This window comes from Syngnathoides biaculeatus, chromosome 22, assembly GCF_019802595.1.
Source record: "Syngnathoides biaculeatus isolate LvHL_M chromosome 22, ASM1980259v1, whole genome shotgun sequence".
NCBI classification, from domain to species: Eukaryota; Metazoa; Chordata; class Actinopteri; order Syngnathiformes; family Syngnathidae; genus Syngnathoides; species Syngnathoides biaculeatus.
This window is the reverse complement of record NC_084661.1, coordinates 16,227,992-16,245,067: the sequence shown is the minus strand read 5'-3', so window position 1 is coordinate 16,245,067 and position 17,076 is coordinate 16,227,992. Positions and strand designations below refer to the sequence as shown.

General features: G+C 47.6%; 1 protein-coding gene across 3 annotated transcripts; it reads right to left on the bottom strand.

The window, feature by feature from the left end:
* Nucleotides 1-363: 363 nt before the first annotated feature.
* LOC133495769 (vesicle-fusing ATPase-like) lies at nt 364-16,986 on the bottom strand. Of its 3 annotated transcripts, none has more exons than XM_061810717.1 (22): nt 16,837-16,986; nt 15,841-15,926; nt 15,672-15,768; nt 15,262-15,301; nt 14,042-14,208; nt 13,788-13,895; nt 13,601-13,676; nt 12,837-12,992; nt 10,908-11,107; nt 9,844-10,009; nt 8,760-8,834; nt 8,496-8,683; nt 7,416-7,511; nt 7,052-7,208; nt 6,844-6,977; nt 5,924-5,990; nt 5,733-5,812; nt 4,167-4,301; nt 3,493-3,606; nt 1,071-1,126; nt 678-726; nt 364-608 (listed from the first exon to the last, which is right to left on the bottom strand). In XM_061810717.1, the coding sequence occupies exons 1-21, from the start codon at nt 16,846-16,848 to the stop codon at nt 702-704; spliced, it is 2,235 nt and encodes a 744-aa protein (XP_061666701.1). In that variant the 5' UTR covers nt 16,849-16,986; the 3' UTR covers nt 364-608; nt 678-701. The 3 variants fall into 3 exon arrangements, with proteins under 3 accessions (XP_061666701.1, XP_061666702.1, XP_061666703.1); XM_061810718.1 differs by having other exon boundaries at nt 364-576; XM_061810719.1 differs by lacking the exons at nt 15,262-15,301; nt 15,672-15,768; nt 15,841-15,926; nt 16,837-16,986 and adding an exon at nt 14,602-14,744.
* Between the last annotated feature and the right edge of the window lie 90 nt (nt 16,987-17,076).

Here is a 17,076-nt window from a genome sequence, read left to right as displayed (position 1 = left end):
TGGGACAACATGGCGGCAGGGGCGTGTCAAGACAGTGCGGCTAGCTGATTGGACCATTTGGAGCTAACGCCTGCGCTAGCTTAGCTTAGCATCGTCATAGACTTCTTGTTCACGCCCCCCCCACCCACTATATCCAAAGTTTTGTACAAATGTTCTAAAAGTGACATAATTCCCTTTTGATTTTATAATCGTAAATGTTATGTTTTTATATTATTTATTATACAATGTATATACCTGTACGACTGAACCAAGATTATATATTTGAACAACAACAACGACGTCTCTTTCGTCTCTTTTGCACACGGTACTCACACTCTGTAGAGTAGAAGTAGAAGTACTTTTGGGGAAAGAAAACTACACACAGCTTTTTTGGAGTCATAATTTATTCATAAAAGAAAAAGCGAGTACACAACAAAACACTTGAGGTGTGCGGAATGATCAGGAGTACAACCGTGTTTTTTTGCGTTCTTTCGATACAAAATGGACGTCGCTGATCAACAATTACAATATACACGAGATCCGGTACGCGGTCCTTGTCTCCAGAATGCTTCGCGACGGGAGGACGTTTGTCTTTGTCTGGAGGGAAAATCACTTGATCGATTGAACATCTGTCGATAACGAAGGGGGGGGGGGGGGGTGTCAAGATAACGACTCCGGCGGGTTTGTCGGCTTCTTACCTGTCGGAGGTGGCTGCGGCGATTCTACATCGGCACGAACGAACCCAGTCTGCGAGGGGGAAATGCGGGTTTTGGCGGATGGTTACTCGGGGGGACGGCGTGAAAAACCATCGCAACGTTGGGCGAATTCAAGGGCCGGAATCACAACACAAGGACGATTATACGGTGGCGCCTTGAGATAAGAGTGACCCAATTTTTTTTAAGATAAGTGCCGTGTGGCAAGATTTATTTTGAAAAATCCACCTAGCCAACGTTAAATTTAGTCAAATCCTGGGACCTTGCCTGCTTTGAAAATTCCCGGGATTTTGCGTCTGATAGAACATTGCCTGCTGTGGTGCTTCGGGCCCCCGAGCTCACTAGGTGGCGCTAGCGAAAGGCCGGACAAAGACTTACGCTCCCTCGTCTCGCAGCAGACTCAAGAACTTGCTAACTCGGTAGTGGGCGTCCATCTACGAAGCGCACAGAGAGGAGAAAATGAGCGGCTTACCTTTACGCGTCATCCTCGGCGACGAGGGGTTGCGCGTCCGTCCCAGAATGCAGCAATCGGCGGCGGTTGCCGTGGCGACGGGAAAAATAACGTTGGCGGGGCGTCTTGGCCCACGTTCCGGTGCAAAAATGGGGATACCCCGGTGATTAAACCGCATCTGGGACGAGCGGTGTGCCGGATCCGCAAGACATTTCGGGGTCCAGCTGATATTTTCATTTCAATTAAACCTCACTACTACGTGTCCCCTTAAATGAGAAAAGAATTAAAAAGTTGGCGGTTTTTTTTTTTTTTTTTAAAGTACCTACAGAGCGCACCTGGTTATAAGCCTCGGTACACAGAAAGAGCCACGCTAGCGTTAAACTCTATACCGGGGCTTATAACCAGGTGAGCTAACGCTAGCGCCGCACTAACGCTAGCGCCGCACAACGGCGTAAACCGCAGGGTTGAAAGAGTGTGAAAAAAATGTAGCCATGGAGGCCAGAAATTATGGTAATTTTGTTCCCCCCCAAGGAAAAAAAAAAGGATTTCGAAGTGAAAAAATTTCAATTTTACAGGGAATACTTTCAGCACTCTTCGGAAATAAAGTAAGAAAATGATCATATTAAAGTCAAAGCTTGGCGAGGGAAGAAAAATGTATTTAAAGTGAATTTGAAAAGTGCAATTTTTCATTTCTAATTCATTATAATTAAATAGCAGCGTCAACAACATATTTCCCACTTTTCTTTTGTTGTGCAAATTGCTGTTCTCTTATTTGGATCATATTTAATTTCTTTTCATTCTTGTTACTATTAATAAGAGGATACATAACTTATAAACGAGTGTAAATGCAGGATAACTAAAGTATCCGTGTCTTTTCAGTCTGGGAAAGCCATCTTAATTCTCCCCAAAAATGTTCTCGTAAAAGATAATTTTATTTATTCCTGGAATGATAAGCAATTTTTGAAGAATAAGAAGGAGGGGGGAAAAAAAAAGTTGTGCAGAGTTGTCAGATTTATGCGATGATACGTCACAACCAAATCAGAGCTTCTGCTCGTCCCAAAGCCAAGGTAGAGATGATTAATTGGTCAAGAATGTTATTAAAATTTTATTGGCGTGCGTGTCCCTGTACTGTCTGCACTTTTTTTTTTTTTTTTTTTTATAAATGATATGACAATCATTTATTTCAAATTATTTTGCAGACCCCCAGGGAGCCCCAGTTTGAGATTCACTGTTTTAGAACATCGTTAGGAAATCCTTGGAGGGGAACCAAATTCAAACATTTTATGAAGGAATGTTTTTAAAAAAAAACAACCAAAAAAAAAAAAAAAAAAAAAGGAAAGCGTGTCAAAACTCAACTGGAAGGCCAAACCGCAAGCCCCTGCGGGCCATATGACAAATTCTGCGTCGAAATGGATTCAATGCATATGTCGGTTGAACCTGCCGTCCCCTCGCCGGCCTCCAGGACGCCGCGGGACACTTTGGGACTTTTTTTGGGACGCGCCAGCGCCACTTGGACGGGCGCGCGACTGGAGGTGGTGGCCGAGAAGCGTTCGCAACAAATCATCAGGCGAAGCCGCGCGCATTTTTCATTGGACCTAAACAGATGGCGGTTTGTGAGCGGCGGCGGGGACGCTCTGGCGACCAGATGTGGAGGACGAGCGCCCGGAGAACGCGAGGCGAGAATTTCGAGCGCCGAAGGTGGGACGCCGACGGCCTTGGCGTGCCGCGGACTTCGTCGCTGGCATTTTTTTAAAAATCGACTATAATTCAATCCACTCATGCCGAGATAGCCCATAATTTATCGGCTCTTCCATCAGTATGCACTTTGTGTATGTTGTGGGTATAGAAAGTCGACACACCCCCGTTCAAACTCCAGGTTTTTGTGGGAGGAAAAAAAAACTAGATCAACTTTTGCCAGAATTAATGTAACTAATAATGTGTACGACTATATTGGGGGGGGGGGGGGGGTGGAATCTTTTCAGACTAAGCCGATTGCGCAAGTCACCACACCCTTCTATAATAAAAATATAAATATAATATGAATAAAGTTCAGCTTTTCAAGTAGTCATTTTTTGATGGAAAAAAAATAAATGACGATTAAAACGCATTCAATGTACCACAACAACAAATGTTAAATGAGAACTCTGTGAGGTGGGCCGATATTAACATTTGGTTTCCCTGAGTCATATTTAATAAAGTGGCTGGTAAGGTTATACGCCGCTCCGGTTGCAGATAAATTCCTTTTTTTTTTTTTTGAACGCTAACAGTTCTTATCGAAGACTTCAGCAAGACTTTTTGAACAACTCACCGCTGCTCCTTGCAATGCGGAAAAAGCGCTCTCTCCCGTACCTGTGTCGCCATCTCTATGAGCATGATTAACTTCTTGATGCCGATCCAGAGGCCCTGGCCCTTGACGGCGTGGGCGATGGCCGCCCTCTCCTTCTCCTGGAAGCTTCCCAGCAGCTTGAGAGGAACAAACAAGACGACGTTCGGCATCTCGTTCTCGAAAAGGAACATGCTAGGGAACGGATCGACATACCGAGAGCGTACCTGGTTATAAGCCTCACCCAGTAAATTTGTAAAGGAAATACCATTTGGTACATACAAAGGCCGCAGCCGCGTAAAAGCCGCAAGTGCCCAAATTGAAACACGAGATATTTACAAAGAAAGACTGTACAGAGAGTTTAACACAAGCGCCGCCGCGCTAACAAGGCCGGTTAAAACAAACAAAAAAAAACAAACAAAAAAAAAAAAAACCCCAAACATACTGTTAATAATCACTGAGACACGGCAGTAAGACGCTAGCGCAGCGCTAACAGGGCCGGACAGGTAAAAGTCACTTCCTCGGCACGTTTTTTTCCACCGGTCTCGCGCTTACCTTTTCCGCTCGAATGCCCCCTGGCGGCCGTTAGAAAAAAAAATGCACAAATTAGCCGCATCACCGCATAAACCGCAAGGTTTAAAGCGGGTGGAAGAAAAAAGTCCCGGTTTATAGGCTGGAAATTTGCGTTTGTGCGAGTTACCTCCAGTGCCTCCATCAGCTGCTCGCCGCTGGAGATGTTGGGAATGTGGACGGTGGTGCTGAAGGCGTTGAGCATCTCCATTTCCTGGAGGACGTCCTTGCGACTGCTGGTGCCGATGATCAGCAGCTTGCGGCCCTGGAGGACGGCCCGACTCTTTTTAGGAACGATTGCGCTCAACATGAGTCAAGCAACGAGCAGTCGCGCGGTCGATTTTTCTGCTTTGTGTTACGGGACAAGCGATTTGAGTGATTAGACAAGAAATGGAGGATTGAAGGCACTGTTGATGCCGTGGCATCAGGTGAGGACAGCCGCAGTCGCTGGCCCGCTCTCAGCCCTTCACTGAACAGCACAGACGTCCATCCATCCATTTTCTGTGCCGCTTATGCTCACAAGGGTCACGGGGAATGCTGGAGCCTATCCCAGCTGTCAACAAGGAGGAGGCGGGGTACACCCTGAACTGGTTGCCAGCCAATCGCAGGGCAAAAAAAAAAAAAAAAGATAAAGAGCCGCACTCACAATCACACCGAAGGGCAATTTAGACTGTCCAATTAATGAGCAGATGGTAAAGCGTTGGCCTCACAGTTCTGAGGTCCCGGGTTCAATCCCGGATCCGCCTGTGTGGAGTTTGCATGTTTTCCCCGTGCTTGTGGGTTTTCTCCGGGCACTCCGGTTTCCTCCCACATCCCAAAAACATGCAACAGGACAAACAAACAACATAAATACCAAATGAAAACTCTCGCAAGGATCTCCTGATGTCACTCACTAGGCCACACAACACACAAATACAACAGTGTATTCACTTTGTATTCTTTTTTTTGTGTTCGTATATAATACCAGCTATAAGTTTCCTCCTTAAAAAAAAGTTTAATGGCTGGCTGGAACAGATTAATGGCATTTAAATCCCTTTCAATGGGGAAAACTGATTTGACGTGCGAAAACAAGCTCCAATCTCGGTTCCGGAACAACGTAAACTCCAGCTGTATTTGTGATATTTAAAGCGGCAGCGCTGGAGCCCGAAAAGCCGGCGAGACGCCGTGACTGACGTGCGAAGCGGGGGCAGAGAAGACGAACGACGCGAGGACGACGGCGGAGCAGCAGGCAAACATGAGCCAAGAAGAAAGAAAATAATCGTCGCTGCGCTAAGCCGGCGAGCTGGAGGAGGACCAGGAGAAGGAGCGGCAGGAGAGTGGCGAGCAGACAGGGGGATTATGGCCGCCGGCTGCACCCCCGCGGCGTGGGGGGTTGCGACGCTGCATGCAGATGAGGTGCCACACAGGCGGCGGCGCTGCCAGGTCCCGGCTCTCTCACAGAGCCCATTCTCCTCCGTGTCGCCCCGGCCCCCGGCGCCCCGCTGGGCCCGGCGCTTCGTATGCACATGCGGCCATACAGCTCATCCGCAAACCCGGCAACGCGCTACGAACGCAACCGGAGCGGAGGGCGGCTCTCGGCGGCGCCATTCGCCGAGAGCGCAACAAACACTTAACGAGCGGCACCGTCGCGTTGGCGCGGGCGCGAGGTCTGCCGCCCTCTTCCGGCTGCTGACGGAGAGGCGGCCCGGAGCTTTACCTTGGGCGGCGGCTTCTTCAGGAGGACCAGCAGAGCCTGCAGGACCAGGTTGGAGAAGCGAGGGCCGATGGGCACGTAGTCTGAAACAGGGAGCGGAAAGAAACAAAAGGAAACGTGAAAAAAAAAACAAACGCCACGTCAATTGAACGAGGATTTCTTTCTTTTTTTTTTTTTTGCGGCCGTCCGCTCACCCAGCAAGCGCTCGATGTCGTCCACCACCACGCAGCTCAGCTGAGACTTGTAGGCGTCCTCGAAGATCTGACGCCGGGACGGAAATCACAATCGTCACAAAGAACAAAACAGGCAGGAAAAGTCTCGGATGAAAAATCTAATCAAATAAAAATTATAGCTATCATCTACTCGAAACGTCAGAGGTCACTCGGAAGCGGAGATTTAACCATCTCTTATTTTTTATAAGAAATGATCAATTATTCAATAAATGTTTAATGTACTGCCCATGTACAATTCTTTCTATAATTTTATTTATTTGATAGAGTATTTCATGAAGTGAATTAAAAAGTTAACGTGTGAAAAAAATAAATTTTCCTCATTTTTTATTTCCATTTAGTAATTAACTTATTTAAATTATTTATGTATTTTTATCTTTCATTGTACTATTTTACTATATATTTGGAATTAAAAAGAAAAATACATGTTGAAAATGTATTGCTGGCATCTGGTAGAAACCCCAAAACCTAATATTAATTTTAGGAAAAATAAAAATGCGACTAAGGCATTTTTCAATACCTTACATTGGCCAAAAATATTGGAAACGCACATGGCGGCTGGTGCATGATAGATTTGAGAGAAAAAAAAAAAAATGAAATCAACCAAATTTAGATGTAGGACACTTGGCTGCCCAACAGTGGCGATATTCAAAATTTTTTCGAATGCTATTATTTGTTACTCACAATACATAAAGTCATTATTCAATGAGATAAATAAATGCAAAAAAAAACATGTATTCAGATGAACCAAATTCAAGGAAAAAAAAAAAAAAAAAAAAAAGGTGATGTCAATCTTAGATGGGCCACGAATGTATCAAACCGGTATGGAGCCCACCCACGGGTCACACCCGACCCACTCGGGATATCATCGTAATAACTGTGACCTTTTTAACGGCCTGGCACTTGGCGATCTCGGAGTGTCCGATCATCTTGTCGGGCGAGCAGATCTTGATGAAGGGGAACTGGGAGTCTTCGGCGATCTTGGCCGCCAAGGCCGTCTTCCCGCTGTTGGGTGGACCTGCGTCGACGGATCAGGACGGACCTCCGTCAAAAGTTAGCGTGTGTGTGTGTGTGTGTGTGCGCGCGCCGTACCCTCCAGCAGAACGGACACCAGCGGCGTGTGTTCGCTGTTCTTAGTCTGCTGCACCAGCAGCTCCCCGTCCTCCAGAACCGCCGACACCGGGTCACCCCAGCGGATGATGCCGTTCATGATGTAGCTGGCGTAGTCCTCCTGGTTGGTTCCGAACGCCTGCGGAGGGCAACCAGAGGCCGCCAAACTACTTCAATTCTGAAAAAGGTTTTGCGCCTACTTTGACAAAGCGAGTACAAAGTACTGAAACCTGAAGATTCTACGTACAGTAACAAAGTATTTGTACTTGCTGACTTTGCGCTACTGGTGCCAACAAGATGGCCGCAGCCACTTGGACTGGACTTGACTGGAGACTTCCCAACTTACGGGTTTGATGTCGTTGTTCAGGGAAGCCATGAAGTCCAGCCTGCTGACCTGCAACTTCTCCGCCGTATCGATGTCGACCTCCACCGTGTTGCTGGCCTGACACGCAAAACGCGCACACGTGAGCGGGACTCAAAGGTCAGACGGAAAAGACCCCGTCGAAGAATACGGGCTCACACGGCGCTCCAGACGTCTCGTCCGTCAGGTGTCAACGCCTGCAAATATCTGATGGACTGCGTGTGTGTGTGTGTGCGCTCTCATGTTTTCTCAGCTGTGTAGGCTTGAAATCCACAACAATAAAGTGCAGTTTTGTCATGTACACACATAAAACAGTATTTCATAATTTTAGCCTCCCAAGCAGCAGATTGATCATCTACTTGATTTCACTTTGCAAGTATTTTTTTTTCCCCCATCCATCCATTGTCTTAGCCGCTTATCCTCACGAGAGCCGCGGGGAGTGCCGGAGCCTATCCCGGCTGTCAACGGGGCAGGAGGCGGGTTACACCCTGAACTGGTCGCCAGCCAATCGCAGGGCACAAAGAGAAACCACCAAATCATACTCACAATCACACAGACGGGGCAATTTAGAGTGTCCGATTAATATTGCATGTTTTTGGGATGTGGGAGGAACCCGGCGTGCCCACCTGGAGGAAACCCACGAAGGCACGGGGAGAACATGCAAACTCCACACAGGCAGGGCTAGAATCGAACCCGGGACCTCAGATCTGTGAGGCCAACGTTTTCCAGCGGCTCCACCATCCCGCTGTAATTTTTATTTATTTATTTTTTTTAAATCTGAAACTGTTCTTGTTACTTTTACTCGTTACCTTATTCCTTGTCCTCGCATGCTGCTAAAATATGTGAACAATCATGCAAATTGGAATATTTCATTTTTTGGATGTTGCATATTACGACACCTGCACAAAAACATGCGCAGGGCTCCGACTATTTAAACAACTACACGAAGACTGATGTTGACTTTGAACCGTAATCATTTGTTTCTATTCTTTACATGAAACTGGTCTATGTGACCCCCCCCTTAACGCAGTCCGTTGAAATCCCGCGGTACGGTTCCCGGCTGACCTTGATGTGTCTGTTCATGGCGGTGGACTGCGCCGCCCTGACCAGGCCTTCCAGCTCCGCCCCGCTGAAGTTTTTGGTCTCCACGGCGAGCTCCTTGACATCCACGTCGCTGGCCAGCAGCTTGAACTGACGCATCTTGGCCGTGTGGATGTTCAGGATCTGGACGCGACCCTTCTCGTCCGGCAGGCCTGGAAGCGGGAAGCCGGCGCTCTCGTGACGTGTCGCCAACACACCGGGCAGACTCGCGTTTTTCTGCGGGTTTACCGATCTCCATTTTGACTTCCAGTCTCCCAGGACGCAGCAGGGCCTCGTCGATCAGGTCTGGCCTGTTGGTCATACCTGAGGAAGGCACAGACCAGTCAGGCACAACACAGTCCAGAGTTTTAGTATGTTATCAATGAAAAAACAGCAGCCGGTATGGACCCATCCGCTTTTTCACCACAAAACATAATTTTGACGTATATGGCTTTTTGTAACTCCCGCCATGAAAATCCACTCAAGGGATTTGTTATCAAGAAGAAGCAGGAAGTGACGTACAGGTCAGGAGCGCACTCAAGCGGTCTCGTCTGTTTATACTGGTTTTACCTGCTGGAAGCTAGCTGGTCGTTCCTTCGCGTTAGCCAAAATGTCGCCTCATTGTACTGCTGGATATTGCTCGAACACTAATGAGGATAAATTTGCTCTTCATACTTTTCCAAAAGACCCGGTTCGCCGTGAAAAATGGATTGCACGGGTGCAAAGGACGAGAGCTTAGTGGGTTGCAAATGACAGGTAGGTGTGTATACAGCTACTAAAAAAAAAAAAATAGTTGGGGGGGGGGGGGGGACATAATGCGTAAATCAGGGGTGCTAAATGTGTCGATGTTCCACCCGGGCCGAAGCCGTCATCGGCGGACGCGGTGCCGGGTCGCGGCGGCTCATCTCCGAGGTGGATCGCGCGGGGACGGGGTTTTGGCCGTGATCCGCATATCATCTAAATATGGCTCGAAGCGATAGGGTAATATTGGCCCGGACACTTCTCTTCTTCGAAAAGAGCTTCCGTGTCAGAAGGAGCGTGTTCGTCTCCTGTAGTAGGTGGCAAGCGTGTTTTCAACGGCGAATGTCCGAGTGCGACGTCACGGACAGAAGATGCAGCCGATATGGCGACCACTCGGATGTCGAATGAGATTTCCCCAACTCTGCGCATGTATCTCGCGCTCTCCGCTCATATTTATTTTTTCGTATAGACGTTGAAGTGAATAATGTTATACGTATTTTTCATTACAATATCTATTTTAGAATGTTTATGGGAATGACACTTGACCTTTAAAAAACATATATTTTCTCTATTGTCGGGATGGGCGTTTTACCGATGACCAGGATGTTGTTGAGCTGCTCCACGCCGTCCATCTTGGACAGCAGCTGGTTGACGACCGTGTCGTGCACGCCCGTGCTGCCCGCCATGCTGCCTCGCTGCTTGCAGATGGCGTCGATCTCGTCCAGGATGATGATGTGCAGCCCGCTGTTGGTGCCCAGCTGTTGACGTTTTTTTTTTTTGAAAGAGGACATGTTTAAAAAAAAAAAAAAAAAAAAAATCAAATGAAATATAAATAAACAAACACAATTGTCTTTATGTTTATGGGTGTTCCCCCCCCCCCACGCACCGGCAGAGTCCACCCATTTAGCGCTGCCCCTGCTGTGCTGTAATTCTTGAGAGCTTCTTAACCACCATTAAGTTTTGCATTTAGTAGAATACGCAATTTCAAATTGATATATTTGGGCTCTACGGGCTGCGACAGCTTGAGCGGCATACACGAGACTTTTAAAAAGTCTCCAAGAAAATCCCCTCATATCGTGTCTGAGCAGTCAAATGTCACGTTTCTGTCATCCTTCATCATTAGTGGAGAAAGGCAACAAGCTTGGGGAAGGGAGGGGGGCGGGTGTTCCCCTCCATCCACACACCTGTCAATGCAGCATTTAAAGCAGCTGCGTGTGTGTGCGGGGGCTCGGGGTCATGGCAAAGAAGCGCCTCATGAGGTGGTGAAGACTGAGGTTCGACGCGAGCGTCTGGATATCCAAACGGACCTCCGGCGCCCAACCTCTTCGCTCGCGCGCATATACGAGATGGCGAGGTGTTATCAGGATCTCATTCTGCCTAAAGGGCAGATCTGTCCACTCGTTGAGAAATTACTCAGCCCCCCCACCCCCCACCCCCCATGCTGACGGAGGACAGGTCAGTGGATACGCACTCGACGTTTTCAATTTGCGTCATGCACCGAGAAACAGAAGAGGAACTCCTCTAAAAAAGAAGCTGAACCGAAGGCTGTAAATTGCCCAGAGGTGAAAATTTGTTCCATTTGGCTGTCAATCTGACCCTATTGAGGACGAGCGGTAGGGAAAAAAAGAAAACGGGACGGCCGGACAGAGCGCTCACCCTCTTCTGCTCGTCCTCGGCGTCGGCGAACAGCTTGCGAACGTTGGCCTCCGACTCGCCGACGTACTTGTTGAGGATCTCGGGCCCGTTGACTATCTTGGGCTCGCGGGCGTTGAGCATCTTGCCGATCTGCCGCGCCATCAGCGTCTTCCCGCAGCCCGGCGGCCCGTACAGCAGGATGCCCTTCACGTGCTTGCCGCCTGCAAGCAGAAGAACCGTCTTAGGCTAGGGCGCACGTTTTTACAGCATCGGATCGCATCGCCGCATAAATTTAATCCCTTACCGGTAATGTTAAACATCACATTATCACCATGAGTGTAAAAACTAATACGGAAGTTCGATACCACTTTCCCCCCCCCCCCATATCGACACCAGAACAGGTCAATCAGAACTGTCGACGGATATGAATTTGGGCTTATGAGTTGCGCATTGAATTCGGCGTCAGCGCGCTGCCTGGCGACGTTGACCTGGGCGGACAGTGTGGCTTTCACGGCGGCCGTTTGCACCTGGCGCCGTGACATTTGGGCTAACTGAGAGGCCCGCCGATAAACATCTGAACTGCCATTTGTGGCTGCCGACGGAGGGAGGGAGGGAGGAGCAGCCAGGTGGGAAGTCTTCCTCGGCGCCAAAAACCCGGCTGACGTCGGCAGGAGTCAAACTTTCTCTTAAGGCAACACTCGAGTCCAAAATGTGTGCAACCCCCCCACATCACCACCCCCACCCGCTTTTCCCGCCGCCGTGTGCACCTGTACTCCTCAATTAGATGCTTACCTTTAGCTGGACGCGCTATCAGGGCCTGACATCTTAGCACGGCGGCCAGCTGGACGCAGCCAAAGGTCGACTCTTGCGCGCTGGCGCTCGGCTAAAGGTCGGCGCCATCAGTGCGTGTGTGTGTGTGTGTGCGTGCGCGCATGTGTGTACCCACAGAGGTTAGGGACCGAGACCCACAATTAGTAGACGCCGCACCAAATTGGACCTTTCTGACCTGTCAATCACTCGTACGATGATAACCAATCAGATAGCCGCGTTGTCTTAACCCTGTCTTGACGCGCCCCCGCCGCCATGTTGTCCCACGAGCAATGCCGGTTGTCAGTAGCGTGCGCTTGGAAAAGTTCATATTTGTAATTCTGAAAGCTTGTGGGACACGGCTAAGGGGGCGGAGCTTACGATCGCCATCGGAAAGGTCCATTAGTCCCATTACACTGAATGGAACCCAACTGAGCATTCACCAACCCAAGCAATTTCGTTTGCGAACAAAAGCGTTAATGAGTTTCGACCTATACCCCAAAAACTGATCTTACAATATCGCCCTTGAAAACGAATGCCAACCAAATGATTTGGTACACCGGAAACATTCTGCCACTTTGCAACCTGTTAACTGAACTTTATTACATTTTAGACGGAGTGATACATAGTTTGCTCTCTCCAGAAAAAAAAAAAAGTGCAAAGTCAGCGCGTTTCTGAAAGGCAATTAGCGAACTGGCGAGGGTTCACTGGAAAAAAAAAAGGTTCTTTTGAACACGTCCTCACAAGCCCGAGGATCGGGACTAATGTGTCAGGAAGAGGGGCGGATGAATCACAGAAGAAGAAGAAGAAGAAGAAGAAGACTGGTGAATCATGTGACGAACGTCAGCCGCTCACCTGCGTGCTAATGGCCAATTATGACAGATGACACATTCCCCTTCAAAGGCGTGTTTGCCGATGATTTGGATTTAAGGATTTTTCACACAACATGAATGGACTGGACATGTCGTTGTAATCCGTTGCTGACAGCAGTTACTCGACTTCAAATAAATTCAAGAAACTGTTTTGTTTTTCTGTTTTTTTTTTTTTTTTCCCCCCCAAAGTCTATGTCCATAACACGCCGGTCTATTTCAACCCTGTCACGTCCACGCCCAAGCAGCAGGAGGCGCTACGATCGGAACTCACCCATCTGTTCCACGATCTCGGGAGGGAAGACCCGCGACGCGAAGGCTCTGCGGAAGATGTCGGAAAACTCCTTGTCGAGGCCGCCGATGCCCATTTTCTCGAAGTTCCAGTCTGGACTGATGATGGATTGGCGAGACTCTCTGGTCTTGGATCTCCCTTCGGGTTGGATCGAACAAACGTGCAATTTCATTTATTCTTACCACAGATGGAGGATTTCAGTCACATGACTAAAATTGCCAATTTTACGACATGGGACGTGCTTGGAAGAAATTTATGAAAACGCTCCATGTGACTTAAAACATGACATCTGGATTATTGAAAATAAGCTTTTTTTTTTTTTTTTTTAAGAATGAAAAGTTCAGTTGAAGGTTAACTAAAGACAATTAGAACAGCAACCTCATTGGAATAATCTCGACTCATCCCAGTTTCATAAACAACAAGCATGAAAGTGCTCAAAAATCTACAAATGTAAAGAAATCTCTTTGCGGAGGTAATAACGTGAGAAGGGTGCCCCCTTGTGGCCATATGGACGACCGTCTACGTGGCCACAATCCGTCCTCGGAACTCTTTGTACTCCCAAGTTGTCACGATGTAAGAATTTTTTCCATTTCAAACATTACTCGGGCATCGGTAAATACATTATCTGGCGGATCTTCTGTGATAAATAAATCATAATAATGTGCGGCCTTTACTAAACGAACGCAAACAAAGCAGTTTATGTCCGTCCGTGTTGCCGCTACAAATGTCACCGAAGACGCGCTCACCAATCAGCGTCATGGAGGAAGTCTCCGCCTTCTCGAAGATCACCTGACTGTTTGCCAGCAACAGGCCGATCTCAATCTGAGGGAAGGACAGATTGTCATCAGCGTGATTAGCGCGACGCCGTTAGCACGAAGGCATCAAAGCATCGGAAGATATTGATTTAAAAAAAACAAAAAACAAAAACGATACCTTTGTTTTTTTGACCGAGCTCTGGTCGCCCTTGAGGATGCTGGGGTCCATACCTTCCATATCTTTCACCAGCACATCAAACGGCTTCTCGCCAAACTTAAACACCATCTGCAAACATCAAACACACACGAAGAAGCACGGATATAACTTCATAAGAAGAACGGCATGAAACGGATTCCGACCGTGCTGTCTGTTTTTGCATCCGAATCGCTAAGACTCACTTAAAAAATTTTTTTTTTAAATCAGTGTGGTACCTGCTGGCCCGTACTGAAGGCCTGGTGGTTGAACTGCTGGATGAAGTCGTTGGCCATCACGTCCGAGTCGTACGGGTTGCTGTCGGCGTTCTTCTTCTGCAGGAAGTCGATCTCCACCGTCATGGAGCTGATGCACTGCTTGGACTTGTCAAACGTGTAGTTGGAGACTGTACAAACAAACAAACGGGACGTTGATTATTGCGAGCTGGGTTCTCCAGGGCCGCATTGCGCAAAAATGTAGCAGTTTACTGCCACAAACTACAGATAAACTACAATAACAGACAGGAAACTACCGTAATTCCCGGGCCTACAGAGCGCACCTGGTGACGAGGCTCACCCAGTACTTTTGTAAAGGAAATACCGTTTGGTACGTACATAAGCTCCACCTGTGTAAAAGCCGCAAGTGCCCACATTGAAACACGAGATATTTACAAAGAAAGACGGCGCACAGAAAGAGTTTTCAAAGTTTTAACACCTTAGCTTAGCTTAACATAGCAACAACACGGGAGCACGAACAGGGACGGTTAAAAAAAAAAAAAAAAAAAAAAAAAAAAACATACCGGTAAAAATCACTGAGATGCGGCAGTAAAACAGCAACACGCTAGCACAGCGCTAATGCTAGCGCACCACTAACAGGGCCGGTAAAAGTCACTTCCCTGGCACATATATTCCACTGGTCTCAATCTTATTTTTTCTACTCGAGTGCCCCCCCTTGCGGTCGTTATAGAAAATGCACAAATTATCCGCATAGGCCGCAGGGTTGAAAGCGTGTGAAAAAAAGTTTGCGGTTTATAGGCCGGAAATTAGGGTACTATTTTTTTCAGGTGTGGGGGGGGATGAATTAATGCCATTGCCTTTCATTTCAGTGTGGAAAATTCCAATCTCAAAGCACCTCCTCCTCCTCCTTCTTCTTCTTCTTCTTTTCCTTTCGGCTTGTCCCGTTAGGGGTCGCCACCGCGTGTCATCTTTTTCCATCTAAGCCTATCCTCGTGCATCTTCCTCTCCAACACCCACAGTCCCTCATGTCTTCCCTCGCAACATCCATCAATCTTTTCTTCTGGTGGAGAGGACTCACTGGTTTAATTTTACGATACACGAGCACATCAAATTTGATAAAGTTCACTTTTGACTGAAAGAAGTTCTTTAGTGGGATCTCAGGTGTACCTAATGTAGTAGCCAGTGAGAGTATTTTTATTTATTTATTTTTTTTTCAAGCTCACCTTCGACCTCTTGTCCGATGGATAGACCGGCCCATTTTCTCTGTATGAAGAGGGGGGAAAAAAAAGTACAACATTGACTTCATATGCTCCGAAAACACGGCACTAAGCTACGTTTATCTTAGAAAGCAGATTGAAAGTCAGCCAGAAGAATCGGAAGAGGCTCGGGTTAGAGAGTACCTGTGCGCTGGCGGGGTGGAGACCCGGGTTAAAAGATGGACCAAAAGATGGCCGAGTTAAAAGGAAGGAAAAAGCTCTTAAGTAACAAGCAACAGTGCGCTCGCTCGCTCGCTCGCTCACACACACACACACACAACACACACACACACACACACACCACACACACACACACACACACCCCGCGGCGGGAGGATGCGGCGGATCAGGCCCGGTCGAGGGGCCCCGAGGCCTACCTGCGGCAGACTGAAGGCGATGCTGCCCACGTTGACGCTGGGATGCGTCTTCAGGGTGAACACGTACTTGTGCGTGAGGTTGCGCACCGTTACGTGCCTGAGAGGGAGGGCGGAATAACGACAATGATTCATACAGAACCAACCTTTCGTCATCGACAGATGGACTCACTGCTCAAACTGCGGCTCTTTCTCGTTGATGACGGCGCAGTTGGTGAGGGACAGCTTGTCCGTCGGGCATCGCTCCGCCTTCATCAGCTGACAAGAGATGATGATGTACAGAAGTCAAACAATTTAACAGCCTTCTTTATATCATTTTGATCGCTGCAGGGGGGGGTGGGGGAGTATACAACACCGACTTAAATGTTTTGGGAGTTTCGGGACATCACTCGGGTGATTTTTTTGATGATATGCAATAGGAAACAAGGATGGTATGAATGTAAGGTATGATTAAAAGAAGACAGGGATGAGTGAAAGAAGGATAAGAATCGAACGAGAGAAGGTAGGACAGAAGAGGGGAAGTAACCAAAAAACATGAAAGGAAGGAAGGATGCTAGGAACAACAAGGAAAGGACTAACAGATAAAAAAGGAGCCAGGAAAGAACGAGTTAAATGTCTTATTTTGGAGTGATTGATGACGTCTGGGTTCGCGTCAATTAACCCGGAAGTTTATCGTTGTAGAGAAGATAAACTTGAGAGGTTTAATCCTGTGATTAAACACAAAAAAGCGGCCGTATTGCGCTTAAAAAAGGGAAAACATAGCAAATACAAGGGAGTTTGTGGACATATGCTAGCGGTTCCTTGTTGAAAAGGCTGCTGACGTCAAAAAAGTCACCGGTCAAATGTTTGCTGGGAGTGCAAACTTGATTAAATCATTTCTTGTGATAGAGACAACACAACTACCGCAACTTTCTAGTGTTCCCGACACAAGTATCGCCACTTTCTGGTGTCCCGTGTGCAGTTTTAACACACGTAGGTAACGGCTAAATCTTGCTAGCAGAGAAAGTGGTCATCAAGTTTCTCTTTCCGGGCTGCCAACTTTTGAATGACAAGTGTTTCTTCTTGCCACGAGAGCCTTTTTAAGCACTCGAAAAGACAACATTTAACTTCCACGACCACGAAAAGTAAACAGGCTTTTTAGTTAAATGTTCAATCGAAACATACTAACCCTGGTTGACATCTTTGCGTGGAGATTTGTATTATTTTTTAAATGCGGTTTGGAGTGCTAAATTTCGCTTCCGCTGACAGCGCCAGCGACTACGTCCACATCTCGCGGGATGAGACGAGATTTTGTGGCGTCACGTGACTAAATGGCTGGCCTGACGTCACAGCGTCACTGCAGAGTTCCGAATATTCCCTTTATGATTTAATAAACTCATTGTGTGCATATTAAACACTTATTTTTAAA